This window comes from Lissotriton vulgaris, chromosome 7, assembly GCF_964263255.1.
Source record: "Lissotriton vulgaris chromosome 7, aLisVul1.2, whole genome shotgun sequence".
In the NCBI taxonomy this organism is placed as follows: Eukaryota; Metazoa; Chordata; class Amphibia; order Caudata; family Salamandridae; genus Lissotriton; species Lissotriton vulgaris.
In genome coordinates, this window is record NC_141695.1 from 595,763,429 (window position 1) to 595,788,942 (window position 25,514).

General features: G+C 44.6%; 1 protein-coding gene across 4 annotated transcripts in view; it reads left to right on the plus strand.

The window, feature by feature from the left end:
• RNF157 (ring finger protein 157) overlaps positions 1-21,283 on the plus strand; it is a 548,807-nt gene extending 527,524 nt beyond the window's left edge. For 2 of the 4 annotated variants that reach the window (XM_086930701.1, XM_086930704.1), the window contains one exon: positions 14,857-21,283. In XM_086930701.1, coding sequence (XP_086786827.1) covers positions 14,857-14,978 — 122 coding nt within the window. In that variant the 3' untranslated portion in view covers positions 14,979-21,283. The remainder of the gene's footprint in view (positions 1-14,856) is intronic. The other 2 variants (XM_086930702.1, XM_086930703.1) reach the window with 1 other exon arrangement.
• Positions 21,284-25,514: the final 4,231 nt, after the last annotated feature.

A 25,514-nucleotide genomic window follows, 5' to 3' on the forward strand; every position in this document is an offset into this window, starting at 1 on the left:
ACGTTGTTCGATGTAAATAATCACAGCTCACCTCAGAACAGGCACTCGCCTTCTTTACATATTTTAGAGAAATACATTGAACAGGGTGCTGGCAATTATCCTGTCCTACTAGCTGGTGATTTCAATGAGACCTTTGAATTTTTGTCGGTCATGAGCTCACTAACTAAAATGTAGGAAGAGAGCTTAGGTGTCCATTCGCTTACAATCCCTTACATTAAGATTGGTCTGTTGTAGCATTTCATTTAGCATTGCTCACCGTGTCCTATGGTCTTCGTGCCTGAAATAGCCACACTCTATTGACAGTGTGGGTGCATACACTTTGAAAGAGGGAATCACACCAGCAAGACAGACTTTATATCACTAGACCTGCGCTTGTGTTCGCACATGATGGATATGGATTTGTTTTAGTCGAATGCCAGTGACCATAATAAACAGTCCCTTTCTTTATGTAACACTCCTCTTAGAAATCAGGCTACACCCAATCATAGTCCACACACCCATCTTGTTTATAGTACCAACAGAAGGTATAGTGACTTGTGATTTATTATAGTTAGACTGGTAGAACTTGCTAACATATACAGGGGTGTAGTAGATGCTTTTGATCCTTTGCTCACCGAAAGGATTTTTTTTCTTTTTTTACACAATATTAAATTCACAGCAGCTGCAGGCTAGCAGAGACTAAAAGGCTCTCAGCAATTAAATAGGACAGGTATAATTGAATGTAGAAGCGAGTATATGACGGCCTAATCTGTATTAAGGTAAGATGGGAGGCAGCCATATGGCAGGACATGCTTGATGCTACAAGGTGAAATTATAACAGGGTATTTTGGCACATTCTTATGCATGGCAGCAAGCAGGTAACCAGGGATGATGAGTTTTTTAGGTCTCGCTTAGGCAGCGCTTGTGCTGTCTCTGCGATACATGCTATATTCAGGATATGGGCTTTAAAAGATTTGCCCATTTTCAAGGACTGCCCCTGGTAATTTTGTTGTTACACTATTTCTTTCCTTAAGCTGGAGCACTCAAGACCATTGCTCATGGTTTACAGAGCTCTACTGTAAACATGGCTGTAAATCTTGCTCTTATCTTGCCACATTTGTTGTACATTCCAAGACCGAGGTATTTTTTGGCTGCAGCTGCCTCCTCCTCCCTCCTGCTTTTGAAACGCATGGCCTGGTGTCACGGTCCCTGCCTTCCTATGGCTGCTGTTGCCTCCTTCTCAGAGCTCAACAAGCATTTGCAATGCAATAAGTCTCACATTTGCGAGAGTATGAGCTCTTGGTATAGTAAATGACAATGCCTGTTATTTATGTTTGAAAACCTGCAAGCAGTGCCTAAACACACACTTTGCACATAGTCGTTGTTTACGAGAGGCAAGGCTGGCTGTAACTGCACTTATTTTACTACCAGCCTTGCTTCACCTCAAACGTGTTATAAAGGAGAGGCCAGCAAGGGATTTTGTTTAATTGCTTATTGGTCAGCGATATTAGGACTTGTTATAAAAATCAAGGATCCTGAAACTGTTGTTAATCAGTTGCTGTAATCAATTATTAATTTGGAATAAAGAGTCATATAAGATCAGTATCTACAATGTTACCACACTAACACAGTAAATAACTTCAAAAACCAGGATTTTGTTTTGTCTGAAAATTATTATTTGTTTTCAAGGCAAAAAGTATTTACAAAACAGAAATATTTTTATAAAATAGGGTGCATACACAGATATTGTTTAGATATTCAAGGTACAGATTATTATCACCTTTGGTCTATCTAAACAGAAAGTCCAGACTGCTAATACAAAATAACATAATGATTTCAACTAAAGAAAGAAGAAAATCAAAAATGATACAATGAATCATGTGCAGAGTTGGACTAAAATGTCGACGTTTCGGTCTTTTTAGAATTTTCATAAGACCATCATCAGGACGATATAATTCAACATACAGTAGATGATCCTTTTTAGTCAAAATATAAAGGTCTTCCCTCTGTTTAAAAGAACATCAGTGGTTCCAATGATTTTGGTATTAGATGGCAAAAAAGATAAATCCTTTTATACCCGGAGTGCTTGTGCTCTTAAGTTGGAAGAATTCCAAGTAGTAGCAAGGGATCCAATGTTTGTAGATCACTAGGAAGACCACCATTCGAATTTCGAAATAGCAAGGCGAGGAAATCTCAATCAATGAAGAAAGCGCCGGACCGCAACCTGTTCGAGTTAAGGTGTGCCATTCTCAGAAAACTGCAGTTTTTTGGTAGCCATATTCCGTTCTCTAAGCCACAAACACATATGTAAACCATGATTCAGAAGCATCTCATATGCAGCACTTCCCGATTGGAGGTGGAACTTCTCACCACAGAATGGTTTCTTAGATTTTTGTCATAAGCGCCCCCTTTTGTATCCAACCAAACTTTCACAATACACGTAACAAATCACAATACAATTTCAAAGCAAAACTTTGAACGCAGGTGGCAATTTCAACAAATCAAAACAAATAAACATTTGTCTGCCGACCGGAACATAGGTAGAGAATAGATCCCTCCAATGAAAAGGATATAGTACCTCATGATACTATCTACATGCATACTGAGCTAGGTTTCTCAATCAGCGACAGAGAACCCAAACTAGAAGCTATGTATTCTATCCTTACACATAGAATAAAATGCGACAATTACATATTAGTATTCCTTCAGAGGTAGAGTGTTGAGGATCTCATAAACTGCAGCCTATATTTAACCTTGCACCCCACCTTATTAAGTCGACAACCTTACATCTAATTTGAGTTCTCCATAAATCGGATACATTTAAATAACTCATATAAAATTATAAATAGCTTCAACAAAATGTGAATCCACAATGCATTTATAAAGATGCACATTACATTTCAATATGCCATAGTTTTTGCTTGCCATGCACAAACACAAAATCTGTGTAACATCACAAATCACATAACAATTCACACCGAGAAAAACCCTAAAAAAAATTACCAAATCCACTCATTAGATGACACGCACAGGTACTCTGGCAGTGATCCATAAATAGTGCAGATTCTCCAACTTCAGCCTACCAAAAATGTTCATTAATAAGTATTAATTGGCCTGTTGTCTGCATTATCGTCCCAAAAACCTGTTGCTGCTCTAATTAAAAGGGTTGATGTGCAATATCTGGACTGTCTTGAGTTTTTGTAAGACCTTTTAAGCTTTGTAAGGCTAACTCCAAGGCTAATGAATACTAACTTGCACGATCAAGGATTCTAGATTTAACTTTAGGGGCTTATTCAAAGTTATGATCATTATCGAAAGCAAACAGTAATTAGTTAATCATAAATTAGCTCAAGCAATGTAGTCAAAATAATATTCTGTGAAAAAGCTAGCATAAGGTCAGCCTCTGAAGAAAGGTAAAGTAAGAGCTAATCAATAGACCTACTGACTTAGTCTGCCTATGAATAAATTATCCAAAAGACTGACTCATCTCTAGAATACCTCAGTTTTTTTTTTTAAAGATTTAGGATACAGAAGCACTTGTATTTCAGTGTTTGTTAGGGCATGATAGGGTTGAACTAGCCAGTGCACAGGCAATTATCGGCATTCTGATATCTCGGGATACTTATTTACAAAGATCCTGGGACCTACTTGAGGGTAACCTGGTGCGAGCCATCACTGGGATAAGGGTGCAGATGGCATTCTGGGACACCCTACCCCTGACGGTCATGGGGCAGATTGTATTACTTAAGATGGTAGTTCTCCCGCGACTTCTGTACCACTTTGTAAATGTGCCCTTGTGCCTTAAACCAGCTCCATTCAAAAGCCTAGAACTGGATATGCGGAGGTTCATTTGGGGCGTGTCGCGCAGCAGGTTGGCGCTAATCAAGATGTACCCTTCGGTGACCGAAGGAGGTCTCTAGCTACCCACTATGAAACAATACTATCTTGCAACGCAGCTTCAGTGGGTTGCTTGATGGCTCGATGCACGCCACCTAGAAGACTCAGCGACTCGTGCCCCAGGACTCACCCACCCTCAGATGGTGGTGTTTTTCCATCCAAACAGAAAGGGCAGACCGCCTGCTCAGTTGCTGGTGGAGGTGGCCCACTATTGCTTCCGCCGCAGCCTGCAAGTCACGTGCCATGTGACCCCGTATGTGCCATTTCCTCCTTTTCTAGGCACACCCAGATGTCACCAAGCTGTCAAAAGCGCGGAGCTACCCCAGTGGGAGGAGGTGGGAATTTTTACGTTAGGGAACTTATATAGCTATAGGCAGCTCTTACCGTTCAATACACTTGGTGAAGACTAAGGCCTGCCTAGGGTCAGTTCTTATTGCATGCAGCGGTGGCTCGCACACTGCAAGCAACATAGGGTAATATCGCGCAGGAGCCGGCCACGCATCTAGCTGTGCAATACCTGCATGAGCTGGGCACGGGACGCCATCTAGTCAGATGGCTTGCGGAATCACTGAGGGTGCACACAACACCGTGGCTGAAGTCCCTTTACGCCTACTGGGATGTGGATCTGTGACGTCCCAGCACTGAATGTGAATGGGAGGATATCCTCAAGAGCCCTACCCATATCCCCCGCAACCTAGGTTCCGGCTCATCCAGTACAGTATAGTACCAAGGGCTTATTTGACCCCAGCCAAAATAAACAAATACTTTACTCCCACGGACGCCAGCTGCCCGAGATGCTTTGAGACAAGAGGGGACTTCCTACATATACTATGGTCCTGCACATCCATACAATCATATTGGGGAGCGGTCACCAGAAGTCTAGCGCAGTGCACAGAGCGCACGCTTCACTGGTCGTGGGAGGTGTGCATCTTGGGGTTATACCAGAGGTTAAGTAAATACAAAGTGACATCCCATACGTAGATTTAGGGCTTATAGTAGCCAAGCGCTTACTCACGCGGTGATGGAAATCCCCTGAACCCCCACCGGCGAAATCCTGGTTCCAGTCACTACTAAGCTAGGAGCAAGCAGAGAGCATAGCGCTGTGTCGGGAAGATGCGATAGGTATTCGAAAGCAACCGCTGGCGACGGAGTGGGATACGATCCTGGCGGACTTTCATGCAATATGGCCGAATCACCCTGAGGAATCAGATAGTGCACCTGAGTGAGCGGCTATCCAGTATCTGATGAACTGGACGAAGTACACAAGGCGAGTTAATGTATGCGTAACAAGCTCAGTGCTATATGCTACGTGGCGGGAGCTGTGCCGCCATCACTGACATTTGCCAAGGCCAAACAGTACAATATATGACAGACACCAGTTGAGTAGTGGGGACCTCGGCAGACGCATACACCCATGGAAATACATAACTGTGTATGACCCGCAAGTGAATAGATAGGCAGCATGGCAGTGTGCTATATGATGTTCTGAACGAGGCTCTATCATTATTGTTTCAACTCAGAGAGTGGACATAAATGTGTTATTCACCCTGTTAAATCAATGTTATGTTGTAAACAGTTTAAAGCGTTACTGAAAACACACTGAGATGTGAGACCGCTCAGGTTAACTATTCAATTAAAAAAATTGCATTGTGATGTAACTGTTTGACCTGAAGCACACCTCAAAATCGAAAACCAATAAACAAATTTAAACAAAAAATAGGGTTGAACTAGCAGTGTTGCAACTCATGAACCAATCAATATTCTTGTAAAGAAGATCTCTCCAAAGACACCTACTTCCTATTGCATCTTTTGATTCGGTTGTGCATAACTAATTAAGGAAAAGAAATGTTCTTTTTATGTAACACAGAACTACAAACAGTTTGTTCAGCTTATGAATGGCAAACACAAAACAGCAGGAAACATTGAAAAGTTACAGAATAAAGGAACATTCTGGACATCGCTTCCTCGACAGATCATGAATATTATAATTCTAAAAAAAAGACTTCTACCTGCAGATAACTCACTTTGGAATATTCCCCATGCATCAGACTGGATCCAGACAATCTTGAGCAGTACGTCTGTACACTGGTAAGTGGCATCGGGCAGCTCTGTATCGATCTCATCCACGTCAGAAGTGACATGTGTGGTGCCTATATAGGTGCCACTTTGGCACGCTGACATCAGTTCCTTTCTTTCCGTGCCAGCAGCACAGTGCTGAAGAGCTACTGCGGTCATTTTTTACTACCATTTTTTACTCTTTGTCAATCTCTTTTTGAGCTTGTTTCCCATTGTGCTAGGGGTATGTCTCCTAACCAACACATGGGGTTTAAACTTTGTAAAAAAAAGCCATAGACAGATGTCTGTCTCTGACCCACCCTTGGTTTGCCTGTGGTGCCTGGCGTCTGGCCACAACTCCAATCCCTGCGCCACCTGCAAGTCCATGCATCCAAAGGTAAGCTCGAGCTGGCAAAGAAGTTCCAAGTTGCATGGCAAAAGAAGGCTCAGAGCCAGGCCCACTCTTGAAGGAAATCTCGGGCCTGTCCTTTGGGCCGATCCCATGGACGATCGTCATTATCGAAGTTGAATAAGTCCAAGATGCACAGGAAGTTGAAGCATTCTTCGACTTCTCTTAGCAGGCACCATTCTTCTAGACCCTGTTCCTGGACTCCTCCCATGGAGCAGGCGGCCGGGTCCACTCTGCGCTTTACCGAGTGCCCCGGAAGTGCAGCGACTCCTGTCCAAATCAACAAGTTCTTTGCGGTCCCAATCCACACAACTCCATGCCTGGTGCCACTGCGACCAATCGAGAGGTACATAAAAACACAAGAGCAACCCATACCTCCATGTAAACTGGGTAATAGCAAATAAGCTTAAGCACAATCGCTCACAATGAACTCATTTTCAACAATGAATAACAGTTTTTTGCAAGTATATCACTTTTTGCAATGACTTTGTTAAGCCTAACAGAAAATTGTTATGACAATATGTTTAGTCAAATATGTTTCTCCAGTTCCCACAGCTTGCTGTTACTACATTAAAATGTTCCAAGTAACAGTCATTCCACATACGTTACATGCACATGCAATAATAATAAGTATCTATCTCAAACAAGTTGCCATAAACTCTGATTGTATATTCTTAGTGTGGTCACTTGTATCATCAGTTATTAAAAAGTTTGGACTATAAAGAAGTCTAAGCGTTGTGACATCATTGGAAGGTGATATTTAAATCGGTATTTACATATTAGTTACCAATATGTTGAGTAATTACAAGAACATGACTGAAATGAATCTAGATGGCCACCCAGGCACCCCATGAATATGCTCCTAATGATGAGGGTTAAAGGTTCCCCCCCAATTACACTTTAGAATAATAGATTTGAAGATATAAAATAGGCACTGTGATCTATTAAAGCGTCTCAAATCCAAATTAGAGGTTTTCTAATTTAATGATTAATTAGACTAGTTTCATATCTCTAAAGAGGCCTGTTCTCCTTTGTAATACCCTCATAAATGTATATACATTTTTGTTATCATACCGCCGATACCTCCTATTACGGATACAATATTAATTACTCAAAAGTGTAATCAGGTGACATTTGTTTTATTCACCGATATATGGCCCCCTTTTATGTACATCATTCCAAGATGGCTGCTAATTGTACATCGAAACAAACGCCTTCGCATCACAGTGCACGCCGCGCTCCTCTCTCGTTTCCCATTTTATCTGGTAGAGAGTCCGTCTTCTCAATCTGAGCACTAACGCGTGAGAGAACTATCCGAAACGAGCTGTGGCAGGTCCGAATATCTGGGAATGAACTGCCTTTCCAGGCCCCCTCGCATTAAATATTATATTTAGCCAGCCACCGGATAAATTAATGCGGTTATTTCACAAATCGGGAACTGAAGTGTAGGCAGCCGGATCTGCGGTTTGCCTTTCTACTCTTCCTTCCCCGGATCCCTGCCTGAATCTATAGGAATTAATTTGGGCATTAGGACGGTTCAACTAAGTCGCTATAGGAGTAATCTATTCCTCCTTGGGTAAGTTAGCAGATCAAACTCTATTTAACACCTTTTCTGCTGATGTTGGTCAATTGTCTGACATTTATCCTGTTTTTAGAAACTATCCTACTACCATCCCAGAGATTTATCGTACATCTGGATGCTAAATGTCTTGCCTTACCACGCCACTATTTTATCACACTGTTGCATGCATCATAATCACCCATGCATCATCCTTGTTCTCTGAATTCAATAAAAAAGGACCATTGTAAATAATAGAACCAGTAATTTTGACTCCATATACTTGAGCCAAAGTGCCTTACACCTTGAATACAATTCCATTAGCTCCTGGAGTGTTTAAAACAATTCCTCACTAACACTTTTTCATGTTCATAGTCCCCAGAATATTCTGTCCTGAAGAGACTCCGACATCCAGATTGGAGTCGAAACATCATCGACAACTAATACAGGATAGTCCTGAAAATACCGGAACACATTTTAGTTCTGGCCCTAAAAGATCATTTAAAATTTTCCAAAGGACATCCTTAGATATTCCAATAACCTGCGTTTTTATACCTCTTGTTTATCACTTGTTGGTTATCGTCACCTCACTGGTGTTAAATTGAGTCAAGTGTTTACTGTTTTATATATGTGTGTATATAGTACCGATATTTGTGTGTTATGTAAGTTTTCTTCTATTTTTTACCAAAGAAAATTTGTATGAAAAAATAAACAGCCCCCAGTTCGACTGAAGTGAGTGTTGATGATCTATTCTTGGGGCTACCTCCTTTTTGTTAAATACTACAATGTGTAAATTGATCTAAACATATAGTCAAACAATTTTCTGTTAGGCTAGTCATTACAAAAAAGTGATATATTTGCAAAAAATAATTATTCATTGTTGTAAATGAGTTTCTTGCGAACGATTGTGCTTAAGCTGATTTACCAATGGAAAAGGAACCTATTCTCCTCTCCAACTCCACCCTGATGTTGCTAGACGTCAACACCAGTGCTGTCCAGACCTCGTCAACCCCTGATTTGCCACCTCTGGACAGACACTCCTTTACAGAAGGAGCAGATAATAAGGAGGGATATGGCATCTTGGAAGACGACTCCTACCAGGAGGAAACTGGTATGAGGGGCTGGATGATGCCAGTGGCCTGGGTACCTCTCCAGACTCAGGCCTGATTTCTCCTCCGGGTCCTGCCATGGAGGAAAGTGCATCTTTTGTAGCAGTGATATGCAGGGAAGCAGAGGTCCTTGACCTCTAGCTGTCCTCCATCAAGATCAAGACCAATGTCTTGACAGAGATGCTTCATCCGGGGATAATCCCTTTAGGCCCCCACTGACGTTTTCCTGGGGGCTGGGCCAAACCGTGCATGAGGGTTCATGTGCACAAAATGATTGGCCACTGCCCATCCCAAGAGACCCAAACTTCCTTTCCTAGCATCTCTCTCCTGAGAGCCTGGTGGTGCAGGCCTCAACAGCCAAGGTAAACCCAAGTGCGTTCCTTACTACTCCAGTGGATAGGGAATCCAAGACCCTGGATACCTTGGTAAAACGGATCTTCTCTTCCACCAGCTTTGCATTGTGGTCTTTGAACATCACATCTCTCTGGGGCCAATATGCCTATTCTTTGTGGAATTCGGTTGCGCAGCTGTTTCCTGTGCTTCCCAAAGAGAACCCAGCCATTCTGAAGTAGACATTGGTGGATGACTGGGACGTATCTAAGTTCAACTTTCAGTGTTAACTGACCATGTTCTCTACATGGCACTCCACCACCATGCTCGTTTGAAATCCACTGGGTTTTCAAGGGATGTCCAATCGTCTCTGATAGACATGCTCTTTGCCTTCCCCCACCTATTTGGCGAGAAGGCTGACAGTGCTCTAGCACTTCAAAGATAGCTAAGTCACCAACAGATCCCTGGGCCTTTCCTGAAGGGGGTCCCAGTACCAGTCCTGTCGCCCCTTCTGTGACCACAGTTGGGGTATCCATAGGTGTCTGCACTACCACCCTTACCCCCAGCAAGCTTTCCAGTCCTTTCATGGCACAGGATGCAGAGCCCACACCCAACGCACTGTCCAGTCCCCCCCTCTTCAACTACCGCAGCTTCCAAACCTCTGTACAGACCCATCCCGTTATCACGTGGATCAGGCTCCATCTGTGCCAATGGCACGCAATAAACTCCGACAAGTGGGTGCATCAAATTTTGCACAGGGATTATGCCCTTCCATTCCTCAAAACCCTGCTACCTTTGCCATAAACCCCAGAACTTATGACGTAGGGCCATCTCTCATTGCTATATCAGGAATTGTAGGCTGTGCTGCCTAAAGGAGCCATCAAGAGGGTGCCAGGATCAGAGGTAGGGTGTGGTTGTTATTCCCCCTACTTTCTGTTGCTTAAAAAAGACTGAGGTCTCTGTCTTATCCAGGATCGTCACCCTTCGCCCAGAGACTGGCTGGTACTGCTGGATCTCCAGAACACTTATATCCATATCACTGTCCTGCAGGCAGTAACTGCAGTTCAGTGTCCAGGAGCATTTCTAGTTTGCTGTGCTGCCCTTTGGCCGCTCAAGTGCCCCTCAGGTGTTCATGGCTGTGGCTGCTGATAATTAGTGGCGGTCGAGGGTTTCAGTTTTCCCATACCTCAACAACTAGCTGTTGAAGGCGGGCTCATCCCAGGCAATCGTCACCCACCTCCAGACTACTGCAAACCTACATTTGGTGGGGTTCACTATCAAAATGCAGACGTCACACTTGACGCCTTTTCAGACGCTCGCTTTCATCTGAGCTATTCTGGACAAGGTGCAGTTGCACAAATATGCTATAAAGTGTGAAGTCCAGGACATTCAGGCTATGATACCGAAGTTTCAGCCTCTGTCTTGGATTTTGGTGAGACTGCAGCGAGGCTCCTAGGATTGCTGATCTCCTACATCTTGCTGGTGAAGCACACCAGATGGCATATGTGGGCTTTGCAGTGGGATCTGAAGTCCCAGTGGACACAGCATCAGGGGAATCATTCTCATCTGGTCCAGACTTTAGAGAACACAGCAAAAAATGGTGGTGATGAACCGCAATTGGGCCAACGGCAGACCGCTCACCCTTCCCCACCCAAAGTTGATGATCGTGACCGATGAAACACTACTGGGATGGGGTGGCCACCTGGGGGAGGTGGAGATCAGAGTCCTCTGGTGTCTGGCAGAGAAGATGCTGCTCATAAACCTCCTGAAGCTGCGAGCTATTAGCTTAGCGTCAAAGGCCTTCCTCCTACCCATCAAGAAAAGGCTGGTTCAAGTGTTCACAGACAACACTACCACCATTTGGTACTGCAACAAGCAGGGTGGGGTCGTGGACCCTGTATCAAGAGGCTCTCCGCCTCTGGACTTGGCTGGAGCACCAAGGCAGATTAATTCAGACATCGATGCTTTGCGGGTCACGAATGACGTCTACATCGAAGGTGGCGAAAGGTCTCTTCGCAAATGAGGAGAACCGTGGCTCAATCTCTTGACCACCGCCAAGAAGTGCAATGTCCTAAACTGTTCTTTGCTTTGGAGTTTCCAAAGCGGCTCTCGCTCAGAGACCCGTTACGATTAGACTGAAACCCGGGACTCCTGTACACCTTTTTGTCTATACGACTCCTGTCTAGTGTTCTCAAAAAGATCAGACCGACGGGGCCCAAGTTATTATGATGGTTCTAGACCATGCACAGAGGATTTGGTATCTCACTCCCGAGGATGAGCGTCTGTCCTCTGATCAGGCTGCCCTTTTGGGAGGATCGCCTGTCACACCAACAGGGCAGGGTTCTGCACCCAAACCTGTGCAGCCTCCACCTTTATGCGTGGAAATTGAGCTGCAAAAGTTGAATGCTTTTAATCTTCCTCCAAAGATCTGTCGTGTTATCCTAGCAGGCAGGCATCCCTCAACAAAAACTGTATAAGCCTGCCTTTGGGATAAATTTATATCTTGGTGTTTCTCCCATAACATTGATCAACGTTCTGCGTACTTGTCATATGTGCTGTTGTGAGCAAGGGCTTGCCCTGGGCACCGTTAAAGGTTATCTTTCCGCCATCGCTTTTTGCAGCTGCCGGATCAGCCATCCATATGCAAGTTACCCATTGTGACATGTTTCCTTAAGGACTTGCAACATTTGTTCCCTCTTACTCCTTTTGCCATGAACCAATGGTTATGTTGTTTCTTATGTGTTCACCATTCGAGCCCCTGCATAGCTTTCCTTTGTGGTTACTGATGTTCAAGACAGTATTCTTGGTGGCCATTACATCGACCAGGAGGGTAAGTGAGCTTCAAGATCTTTTGGCTACACCACCATACATCAGCTTATACCCTAACAAATTGGTCCTTCGGACTCGTGCCTCTTTCTACCGAAGTGGTAATGCCTTTCCACGTCAGCCAAAGTATCATGCTACCGATAGGTTTTGCCCTGCCTCATCCTTTTAAGGCAATACGCCATTGTTTAAACCCATAAAAGCGCCCTCTCTTTTTTACATTGATCTCACAAAAGAACAATGGGTGGACGAACAGCTCTTCATTGAGTTCGCTGGAGTGAAAAAAAGTAAGGCGGTGCAGAAACAGACCATCTCTTTATGGATTGCACTCCAATCAAAATCTGCTGCTCACTAGCCAAGAAGCAGTTTCCTGAGGGCTTGCGGGTATCCCATTAGATCCAAGGCCGCTAGTAAAGCATTAGCAGATAGGGTACCTGTCCTAGACATCTGCCCTGCTTCCACATGGTTGTCACTCCACTCATTAATGAAACTCTACTACTTGGACAGCCACGCCAGTCAAGACGGGTATTTTGCCTGGTCGGTCCTCTAGGACTTTCTGGTTTGAGCCTGTTTGCAGACCCACCTCCGGGGAGGTATTGCTTGGGTATCTATTCCAAGGTGAGGAATCTGCTGTTACAAGTCTCTATCAGAAGAACATGTTACTTACCTTTTGGTAGCGCTTTTTCTGGTAGAGACTATCTAACCACAATTTCCTCACCGACCATCCCATCCTCTGCACTCTGCAATATCAGTTCTTCACCCTACAGCCTGTTAAATAGCTGCACACATTAAATTGTGGCTCTGTGTTTTTGGCACAGAAATGGTCATGAAAGAAACTGATGTCAGAGCGCTGGGGTGTCGCCTATATAGGCACCATGCATGTCACTTATGATGCGAACGACAACACAAAGCCGACCAACTTCACCTACCGGCTCGCAGAGTTACTGCTTAAGATTTTCAGGATACAGTCTGACACCTGGGTAATTCTAAATTGAGGAATCTGCAGTTAGATAAAATCTCTACCAGAAAAGGCATTACCGGAGGTAAGTAACTTGTTCATTAGGCATTCTTTCTAAATAGTAATAAAATCTGCTACACATTAAACACCTCATATGCTTCTCATTCAGATGTGGGTGATTTGGTGTTCAGCTGGAAGAATTGAAGCTAATCAATTTCACAGCCAAATCAGTTTTGCGTTTTGTGATAACAGCACTAGACCAATCGTAACAAAAGATTTGATATGCCTATCAAAAAAATTCCAGTTTGAGTGTATTTTCTCTTGAATGGATTCGAAAATTCTTAAATCTAATGCTCTACTGAGACTGTTACCACAGTGTGGTATGTTTTTTGGCTAGCATACTACCAGATTAGGCACTAATACTTATGCCATTTGCATTTGTATAGCACACAGCGTGCCATTAGTATGGCCTCGTAGTGCCAGCTTCATGGGGTGCCAGTACATAATTTTCGGGATTCCATTGCAGACCGGAATCTGAGTCATCTTTTCTCATATTGTGACATCTAGTTTTACAAGTTATTTTCTGCTGACAAATGCAGCCTCTTATACTACTCATTCACTTGAAGAATTTGAGTGTCTTAACATTTAAATTATAACAAAAAAATGTAAAAGCTATCTTTGGTAGAACCGAGTGGAAAGTCTCAGGTATATTAATTTTAGCATTTAGAAAAATACTGACAGTATAATTACTGTTCGAGAGAAAATGTGTTTTAACAAGACAATGCCTTTATTAGTCTGTCTCTGCATGCTTTCAAGTCCCAAAATGTATTTTCGTGTGGCTAGTCTCGGTCAGTAAGATTTGTGGATTTAAAAGCTTGCAAAAAAATCAGTTACAGAGATGTTCTTTTGTCGTCCATTGTTTTTCTAGAAAGACAGGTCTTTCAAGTCTAGATATCACAATAAGTCTGTCAAAGTCTCATACGGAAAACTATTCGACCGATACTGCTAACCTCCCCGAATAGACAATGGCAACTAGTAAAAGATACCACGTTCATATAACCTGTTAAAAGGGAATGGGCGAAAATGCCTCCGGTTGTTGCGGAGTACGTGGCTTTGTTCAGTGTACAGGTGGGATGTATGCGCAGCTTCTGTTAGCTGGAAGTTGTATTTTCAGTTGCATCATCGTTTTCATTGTGTAACGATGCCCGCAGGCACAGCCTGACGTGAAGCAGTACATGTGAGCGTAGCAGTGGTGGTCCACAGTAAGCCTGGGTGGTGAACTCCACTCCGTTCGCAGAGTTTTGCAGAGTTTTCTGCACTTCGCGGAGTTCGCGGAGTGCAGAAAACTCCACTCTGCGTAGTGCAGCTGGGTGTTTTTTTCTCCACATGTGAACGGTAAGTCTGCAAGCGTGAGCTGCCGCTCGGGTAGAATATCTACCCGAGCAGCAGGAAGATCAGTGCGAACGGCAGTTCCCACTGCACTGCGCCACTTGCGTAACTCCGCTGAGTTTTTTTAGTCACTTCACAGAGTTCCGCGTAGCAAAACTACGCAAACTATGCCTAGACTTAGTCCAAAGGAGGGTACACCGGTGCAGAGGGCCAGAAGTTGTCAATCTTGGTGAATGAGGTACGAGTTAACAAAACTCCTTTGTACACCGGTGCAGAGGGCCAGAAGTTGTCAATCTTGGTGAATGAGGTACGAGTTAACACAACTCCTTTGTATTTATTTTTCCCGCAGTGGTCCAGCCGGCGGATAACAGCTGCAGGACGAACACCCAGCGACGTTTTAGCCTGTCCATGACCTGCATTGCTCTGGAGGAAGAGGACTGCTCTTGCATGCTACAGCCCGTAGATGTCTGAAGATCCGATTGGTTGCCATTCCTCACTCTCTCACAGGGGGCTTTTCGGCGCCACTCCTATCTATTCTGGCGGCCATTTTCATTTTGGAACCATCCACTCCATGGCCCCGTCAAGAAAGTTGCAAAAACAACCACATGGCAGCTAAGAGTATTCTTCGCATTGCTCCCTTGAGGGGGCGAAGACCCACTACACATGCTGCTATCACTTCCTTGATTCCAGAATGTTGGCTCTGGAATTATGGGATTGCTATGGGACTTGTACTGAGATGCAGGACAGAGAAAGAGGACATTGTTACTTGCACTGGCCATGCTGCTCGTGCGTCAGATTTAAGACCTTATTGGCTTGAGAAAAGTGATAAGTGTAATTTGAGTATTGTTGATGGCGTTTTGTGATCCCACAGCCTTTAAACCTCGCACAACTCTGTTTCACAGTTATCTGTTACCTGTGTGGGCAACACACCTATTGCAATAATTGTAGCTGCAGTGTGAGGCGCTACATCACAACCCGCTGCTGTGTATGAGCTTCATCATCTCTTGCCGCACCCTGCTCTCCTCCTTGCCACTAGGGTGTTTGTTCAGATTCCTTTAAGAAGTTGTAGCTAAACAAACAAACACTATACATCTGACAACAGACATGTGGACCAGTGGCGCAGGCGCTGATTACATGTGCATCACTGCACACAAAAATTTGAGCTCGTGGTTTCAGCTCTGGAGATCCTCTATTAGCTGCTTTGTCTTTTAAATGATGTACACATCAAAGAGTCATCTATCTGTGGTTTAACAGACTGAGCTGAAGGTGCCTTTGGTGATGAACAGGAGGAAAGGGACACGTGGCTTCAATAGTGTGGCACCAACAACAGCACCAGGACGTTACTTGTAAACAAAAGAGTCTAATTGAAACACGGAGGAAAAGAGTAGCTGGAAAGTAAAGGTTAAGTTGGAGTCAGTGTTGGGTCTGTGTGTTTAGAGTTGATAAAATAGCTGGGCCTGAACTGATAGTTTGCTATTAAAGTCTGTTTCTCTGCAATGCAGTTATATCAGACATCAACTATGCAAGCACTCTGACCTAAATACAGTTTCAACTATGTACATGCTTCTCTGCATGCCTTATTCCTCACTGTACGCACACATGCACCTCCGGGAAATTCTGTGATGTGTTTTTTAGGGCAAAGAACTTTCGGTATTCTGCAGGGGAGAACGAGGTTCAGGTAAAATTTGTAATCTTCCCCCAACTTATCTTACTTCAGAGGTAGGACATTCAAGCAATATTCCTGTGGGTTCTACTGAGGCAGATCGGAAGAGAACGAGCAACTAAGGCTCCTCCGTTGAAAATGTGTCGTGGTGGAAGCATATGGTCAAATGCAGGATTTTCTTCTAGAATGTTACTCTTGTTCTTGTGATGTGCAAAATGAATATGCAGTCAGTTAATGCTTAATTTCGGTGTATGGTGCCCACTGCAGCAGAACAGATGTTAGTTTCCTAAAGCATGGGGCCTGATCATGCAGGTATTACGATGGAGAGGCAAAGTCTTCCATTTTAACACACTGTAAATTATAGCAAATCATTGTCAGCTGTAGGTAAATGTTGTATGAAAGAGATTGCAATTTCTCACCCCTCTAATAAGTGGCAGGGATGTCTTCTCCTCCATACCAAAGGTTTCCCTTTCGGACGTTTTACTTGCAGCTGTCATTTCAAAGCATTTGGGGAGCAGAGGACGAGCCACTGCAATCCCGTCTGCAAAGAGGGATTACAGAGTGCATTCAGCTGTGATCACTTCTGCTTCTAAAGCGTAGTATCCCAGGATGCATCTCAATAAGCACTCAAGAGAAGGCACATTTTGGTATGGTCTCTCCATTTCTAGAGTGAGGGATCCCAGGGTGGATCTAAGTTGGCACCCTTTAGGAGCCACATTCTGCCACAATTTCTTCTACTCCCCAATCAGAGGTTCTCAAAGATGGTCACAAATGGTGTTCTCCAAAAGGCGCAATCTCCTACCAACCTTTCTGCTTCTAAAGCAACGGAACCCGTGGTACAACTTAGCAGCCATCTTGTACAAGGTATATTTCACTCTAATGCCATCTGTTTGTGGAGCTGAATCTCAGCCAGTCAGTCCCTTTAAGCTCCAATGCTAGTTCGGTCCACTTCTGAGGTCTACGATCTGATGCATCCACAGTAGGCACCTACTAGTTAATCCTGTAAGCACCTTAATACAGGGAATATAAACGCCAGTTCTTCACAAATCTGGAACAATCTGTGATAGCAGACACTATATTAAGAAAAGTAATTACTATAAGAAGCAACACCCCTTTTTAGGCATGGTTTCTAAATGCCTTCCAACGAATATCAGGTATATTTTGCCTTTTTCTTTTTGAAGTGCTCCTTCTTTAAGATTTATCAGGTACCGTATTGATCTTATAACATGCTAAAATTCAGCAGACTTATCCTTAAATTCGAACAACCATGAACAGGCCAACTCAGTATTTGGATAGCGAGTAATGTAATATTTAGAAGCATGCTGTGGACCTGGCAGAACTTAAGCAGTAGGTATTTCTCCTGAATAGCTGAGGAAAGGAGCACTCTTATTCAGCCACAGAAGACAACAAGTGTGATGATTTGCTCTGGAGGCTTTCAACCCTGCATCCCTCCTGGTGCCTGGTTCTCATAAGACCTGCAAATATGTGTAAAGTTCTTCTACTAATATACCAGGTACGTTTTTGACAGTATTAAGTGACTGGACTAGTTGCAATCTTTTTTTTTAAATCTCAAAGTAGATCTTCGAACTGTGCTGCTAACATAAAGCCGATAAGCACACAAGACACTAGTAGCACCCCTCTAGTGTTCCGGAATATAATAGTCTTCCCACTAAATGTTGCCTAAATCATACTGAAATGACTAACATTATACTTACTCTCACACTGTGGTTGCCTCATTCTCAGCCAGTAGGTTCTAAAACTTAAGTGGTGGTGTGACCATAAACCACTTATGTAGCTGTCTAACAAGCTGCACGCCCAGTACCACTCAGATGAGTTTATGCCACAGGCTTACAATCCACCTTTTACCATGGAGGCGTAAACCTTGTCAGTTACACTCACTCCCTCCCACCTCACACACTTATCAGTGTGCATTGAAACCTGCTTCTATAACGCTCAAGCTTCCCACTTAGGTCAAACCTGTTCTTTCTCTTATTTGCTAGTTTCTCATGCTTTACTTTCTTCTACCTTGAAGCGGGCTAATTATGTGCAGTGCTCCAGCTTCTATTCTATTCGTATTGTGTTACTGCTCATTAGCAGACTCAACACATAACCTCCACGTATCCCGAGGATGTGAGCTTCAATGAGCTTGTGAAAAAAAGCATCACATCATTCATCTGTTGGAACTTTCATTCACACTCCTAGTATACATGTTTGGGGAGAAGTCTTCTGGCAAAGGTGTAGAAGTGCTTCCTTCTTAAGGGAAGCTGTGCAACACTACTTGTTAAAGTTTTTCTGACCTGCCTTGTTAAACATCTTGCCCACCGAAACCAACAGTTTATGTATACACTGGAGATGCACTGTTTTACTGATGTTCACCAGCAGAGTAAAAACAAGGGATCAAGCCAAAGTATAACCCATTCATACTAGTGGGGCTTCTGCCAAATCCTACTAGGCGTTGCGAAGTCTGACGATTGGTGGCTGGTGATTTTAGTGCATGGACACCGCTTTTTTCACAAGCACATCTGAAGGATAGGTGACCTAGGAGCCCCCCTCCCGCCCTGTGAAATAGATCTAGTCTCCCATAACTGATCCCTGTATCCCTCCCAATGTCTATGGTGAATTATACCCTATGGAACACATGATTAGTGTACATAAAATTGCGCTTCTACTTTTATCTTTCTCCACCTTGTGGGTGTGACAACCAGCATGTTGTGATCCCTGGAGCTAAACCTGAAGATCCTGCAGCTCTCTCACAGTTTCAGGGAATATACATCCACATCGTGCCAGCCCACAATATGTACCCTGCAGCGGATTACTGACAGAATTTCGGAAACACCGATTGTGTGGACAGTATATAGTGCAAAAAATATCGAGGACCAAAACTTCTCGAAAGTAAATGCAAATAGGTAAGTATAGATATACTATTCTTAACTCCACATCTATGTACCTTGAAGATATATATATTGTCACGGTTCATATATGTGGAGTTATGTATAGTAAAACTTTGCTTACCTAAAGAAACTTACCTTCACAATATTTTTGTTCTCGATATTCTTGCCGTAATATTTTGTCCACACAATATTTTTCCTATATTTTGTCTGTACACCCTCTGCAGCACAACCCAAGAGTTCACCCCCTCCCCCCGGGGTATGCTTGGATTCCCAAGGTGTAAATGGGAGTGAGGGGTAAACGGTGTGTTCAGTGGCATGGCTGAGCAAGGCATCCAGGGTAGGGGAGGATGTGGGAAGGTAGGAAGGAGTCATCAATGCTTATCCTGCTATGTAGGAGGAGGCATGAGGGCTGCACTTGTGCCTGCTGCCCCTAGCTGGATTCTCCTGCAGTTTTTCCTGCTGGATTTTACAGCTGGCCAAATAGGCCCTGGTTTTCCCACGCTTGAATCCAGGTTCCAAAGCTGAAACTCCAATCGGAAATTCCGCTTATTCTGATTAAGAGGTATACCCACCTGCACCCACCGAGGATAATAAAAAAGCGCCTTCGGAGTAACAAGCATCTTAAAGGTAACTTTATCCAATTATTGCTGACCCTAATAGAAATATTTTGACCAAGTTGAATGCGTAAAGGAGTATCCCTTGTGTACTATGGACTCCTATGAATTATGTTTCCCCAGGCTGGTCTACCTCTGGCCAGCCTTTTACTCTCCAATAAATCACTACTTATTTTTAAAAGATCATTAAAGAATCGTTACCTATCATTAACCACACAAACTCCTAAAAGCAAGAGCACTCTTTTGCGTGATTCTATGTGCCTGGCTGCACTATACAAGCTCTTCATTCCACAGAGTCTCATGCTACTTTTACATTCAAAAGTATAGATGGGTAACAGGCAACGAGGCCAAACCTCAGAATCCCAAGGTGAAAAGCCTCCACATAATTCACGTTTTATAAACTTATGTTGTGTATTGCCCCAAAATCACCTGCCTCTGCTTTCAGCTGCTATGCAGAGGAGTAACTGGGGAGGCATACGTAAATTGCCCTGTCCACCTTGCCCTTGATTTTACAAAAATGATACACACTCACAACTCTGTATATTCACATCCCTCTGCTCCAGAAGTTGTAATTCCTGCGTTTTAACATGGTTCTCGCAGGCTTGTAGAGAACTTAGCATGAGCAGCCTGCAATTTCTTTCGACTTAGCAAAGGTGGTTAACAAGTTCTGCAGCCTACTGCTGCTACATCGCAGCAGTGACTCACTGGGTTTGAAATCCTGTTCACGCTAATGGCTCTCTATGAGAGCCTCACATTGCAAAGAGATTCTATACTTGCCCAAGCTGAAGGTATGGAAGTGTGCATTTTCTTGAGGAACTTGCTTAAGTTGTGCCAAGCAAAAGTATTGAACGCTATAAAAATATAAAGGCTGTATCATTTTAAAAGTAATTTTATCAGACATGCAGCACTGCCCTCAGCACGAGGCATTGCCTTCATTCTCAGCTTTTCCTTGGAACTGTTGATTCAGAAATGTGCTTTCTCAGGGAATATCTGCATTCTCACACTTACTGTTTGGCATTGTGCCTCGCAGGGAAATTCTTTTAAGAAGGGTTGTAAGGGGTTTATGCTTTTGTTACAACTACATACTACACATGGTGGTTGTATCCACTTTATTTTTTACATGGAATGCATTTGAAACAAAGCTATTGAGAAAGGCGGTTCTCATGTTGAACTGATGCCATTGATTTAATTTAACGCTATATTGGATTCTACAATGTTTGGAATATTTAGCTGGAAAAGTTTGGAAGGTTTCTCTGTCCCTGCGTGGCATAAAGCCCCTCATCCTCCTTCCTACACCCTCTGCCCCCCAATACCAGTCAGACGGTAACAAATATTTGTGAAGGTGGCAGGTCTGCGTTTGTTCTCACTCCCGTCCCTCCTCAGCTGTAGGACAGTGCAGAAACAGAACTTACATTTTCTGAAGTTCGCACTACTGTACAGGGGTGTGGTTAGTGGTATTTATATCTTATTTATAGACTTGTATTTATGTAGATATGCAGGACACCCTTCAGTCAACCCTGGGTGACACTCCCTGGAATATACTATTTATTTTCAGACTGGTTCATTACTGCATGGGACTCAATGTGAATAAACCTCTTAGAATGAATGGGTCTGATATCGTCCTCAGTGTTCATTTTGGGTTCTTTTCATGGTTTGACGGTTGTAGTGCAGCAGATTCGTCCTAATAGCGTTGTAAGTATTGCAGGTTACGCCTGATGTATGTAGACCTGAGAGAGAAGAGAAGAAAATCTGAACTTTTAACCTTAAAATTTCACCCTAAAATGTCTTACCACGCTATGGCCTCTTGTCCCATTACTATAATGTCATTGGATCATTAGCAGACCCTTGAATTGATGACATTGAGTCAGTCATAAACACATGCAGATGATGTGAAGCGCTTATTGGTCAATGAGCTTGGACAAGCGAACCCTTCAAGTGTGTTTTTGAAGCTGGAATCACCTTAAATGGACTAAAATGTAGCTGCCTTTCACATTCTATCCCTACTTAGGAGTAACTTCTAGGATAGTCTCAAAGTCATGTCTTCTAGACAACTACATTTTAAGGTCTCATTCATTTCTGCAATAACAGAAACACTCTCCATGTGTATTCAAACCAATGGCAGTCCTTGTAAGGTATTCAAATCGCTACATCTAGCCATAAGTTTAAAGCTGGCATATGAAAATGACCTCCTTTTCACTTGGGTGAATGTTAGTACAGAATGAAATGTGTTGATGATAAAGTGTCTTTGAGTAGTGCGAGTTTCCAACAGAGTCCCCATTTTTTAATCTTCCCCATGAAACCACCAACTTCGCAAGAGACAGGTTCTTGTCTTCAACGTGTCACTGATGTGAGGTTTTAGAGCTCCCTCCATTAACATTTTTTTCACCAGATTTTCTTGTTACCAAAACCGTCCGGGTTCAAACGAAGTGTACACGACAGCTCTTAGTGTCTGACCATTACTCCAGCTGCATGTGCTGCTGGGGAGTGGAATTAGAGTCCACTTTATATGGTAAGTTTATCTTAATGAACATCAAAGCAATTAGGGACAGGCTCAGCTGCCTGTAACCCAAGTCCAAAAAGAGAATGTGTCAAACCTCAGGTAAGCCACTAATGGTAAGCCTTGGAGCCCCTACAAAGTGTGAAGGTCCTAAGGAGACATCCTTTTCTCATCACAGAAAACAAACAGACAATGCTCTTTGTTTCCAGAGGACACCAGCTGATCTTCGATACCGATCCTGGCAACAGTACAGCCTAAAGTAGCTTTTCATGTGCATTACGGTGACTGCTTTAAGATTCAAGTCTTCTGTAAGACTGTGTTTGACATCTTCCCAGCTATGATGTCTCAGCCCTTTGGCAGCACAATGTAGCTTCCCCTGATAGGGTACATCCCCCTTAGCACTGCAAAAGACCCAGTGTCCTGGGGTTGATATGTTTCCAAAATGTAAACCTAAATGAAACAAAGGATGCTTCTCTGTGGATAGGTGATGTTTATTCGTTATCTGTCTTCTTCAGATTTAGTTTAACACATCGCTTAATTTCAGCAATAATATGTAAATCAGATTACATTGTTAGGTACAATCATCCATCCCTTCCTCCATCTCGATGCATTTCGGGCAGCAAGCCCTTCGTCAGGGGATAGTTGGGGACGTGGGTCCCTTGCTCACTTTGCCAGTGGATTCAACACAGACATGGGTCCCTTGCTCACTTTGCCACTGTATTCAAGCTAGCCTGGCTGATGACGGCTGATTAGCCAGAAACTGGTCCCAGGATGCTTGTTTCCGGTCCAGGAAAGACATGGCTTGGCAGTTCGGGCTAGACTGTTCCCATGAGGCACAGGGTCAGACTGATTTGCATATGGCCATGTCTGAACTGGGGTGGCGGAGTGAGCTAAAGAATGATGATGGATTAAACCCAGATCAATTGACTGGGGGTGAGTGCTTGCAATGTTCAACACTCCGTCCATCATCCCCTTTGGTTTTGACTATGTAAATCTGCCAGCGCTACGGAGCATGCCATGGTTCACTTTCTTCTTCTTGATCCATGCTTGAACCTTGTATGCCTGGTGCCTTTGAATTTAAGAGTGCCTAATACTGCATCTACTGTCTAGAACATAAAGTCTTCAAAATGTGGGGTGAGCCCCTCTGAGGAAGCCTTAATTGGTTTCAGAGGTGGGGGTGCAAAGTTCTGGCCAAGAGTAACATTTATTATGCACTTGGATAACAAAGACAAACACCACAGACAAAACAGCAATGTAGTTTAGTTAAAGAAAACATAGTGCCAGCGGCCACTATATAGTGGGCCATCATTAACATCTTGTGTTACTCATGTCAAGGCTGGGAATAGTGGGAAACTGGGGACAGGAAGATCTCCTACTAATCGTCAAAACATCTCCATTTTCTGATAAAGGATCACACTGCAGATACTTTTCCACTTTTAGGGAGATCTAGCTGCAAATTCAATGCTGTAATCATATAATTGAAGCTTTGAAAGTGATGGGGGTGACCTGTCTCAGGACACCCCCGCGCCGCACGGCCACCAGCTGCTGCGTGTGCTCCTCACCCCACTGCCACTCGCAGAGCCTGCCTCGCTAACCCCGACCCTCTGCCTCGCTGATCCCGACCCTCGCCGCAACTGCGTGTGCTGTACTCATTCTTCCCCAATTGTGCCGTTTTTCATCACTTTGTTTCCTTTTACCCATTTGTGCCGTTTTTTCTTCACTTTGTTTGCATTTTACCCATCTGTGCCGTTTTTTCTTCACTTTGTTAGCATTCTCACCATTTGTGCCGTATATTAACTTTTTTTTTCCCTTTACTGCTGTTTAAACCTTTTCGTCCCCTTCTTGTTATTCCCTTTTGCATTCTGTACCCCCAGTGTTTGTATTGTGTCCGCGCGCCCCGCTCCCCGCCGCCAAGCTTGCGGCCACGCCCCCTTTTCCTTCCGTGCCCTCCCCGCTCCCGCCTCCCAGCTGCTCCTCCCTCCCACTTCGCCATAAATGGCGACCGCGCGTACGCGCAGCGGTCGCGCGCAGTGGGTGCGCCGAAGGGGCGCCAAAGGTAAGCCCGTCTGGACCGCGCCCAGCGCCAGGACCCCTGGCCCCCTCCGACGATGCAAGACGACCCGACAGACCTACGACGCTGCCGCCCTCAATGCACTGGATGCCGGCCGGAACCCCGCCTGCTGCCGAGCCGCCCCGATACGCTTCCACGGACCCTTCACCTGCACAACCTGCAAGTTCACCTGCCTCCGAACATGCACCGCGCCAGCAAGGCCAAACCCCAGCAGCGATCTCAAGTGCTTCCTGCTCAACACCCGCTCCGTCCACAGACACGCCGTCGAGCTCTGGAACCTGCTCGACACATCACCAGACGTTGCGTTCCTCACCGAAACATGGATGAACGCCTCCTCATCCCCCGACATCGCCATAGCCATCCCGGATGGATACAAGATCATCAGGAGGGACCGCGTCAACCAGACCGGAGGAGGCATCGCCATAATCCACAAGAACACCATCCGCATCACGACCGACGCCAACGACACCTTCACCGCCGCTGAACACCTCCACTTCCAGATTCACACCGACCCAAAGACGACCCTCAGAGGCACCCTCATCTACAGACCCCCGGGACCACGCACACAATTCAGCGAAGACATCACGGACTTCATCAGCCCACACGCCCTCCCCTCCGCCGACTACATCCTCCTAGGGGACTTCAACTTCCACCTGGAAAACAGCAAGGACCGCAACTCCGCCGCCCTGCTGGACAACCTCGCTAACCTCGGACTCAAGCAACTGGTCAACACCCCCACCCACTACGCCGGCCACACACTTGACCCCGTCTTCTCATCCAGCAAGCACATCGCCTTCAGCCACTCCACCGGACTTCACTGGACTGACCACAGCTGCGTCCACTTCAGCTTCAGAAAAACCACTACCCACCACCACCCGCAACAGGTTCCTCACAGAAGCTGGAGCAAGATCACCGCCGACCAGCTCACCACCTCCCTCAGCCAGAACCCACCTACCAGCACACCGGACCCCAACGAAGCAGCCCGCAACTTCACGCAGTGGCTGACAGCCTGCGCTGACGACCTCGCACCACTGAAGAACCCCCCCAGCAAACCGAGAAGCAAGAAGGCCCCCTGGTTCACCGACGAACTCAAGGACTCCAAGAAGACCTGCCACACCCTCGAGAAAGCCTGGCTCCTCGACCGGACCACTGACAACATGAGCGCCCTCAAACACGCGACCCGCAAGCACCACCAGCTCATCCGCACGACCAAGAAGAATTCACTGAAGGATCGACTGGACAACAACGCCCACAACAGCAAGGAACTCTTC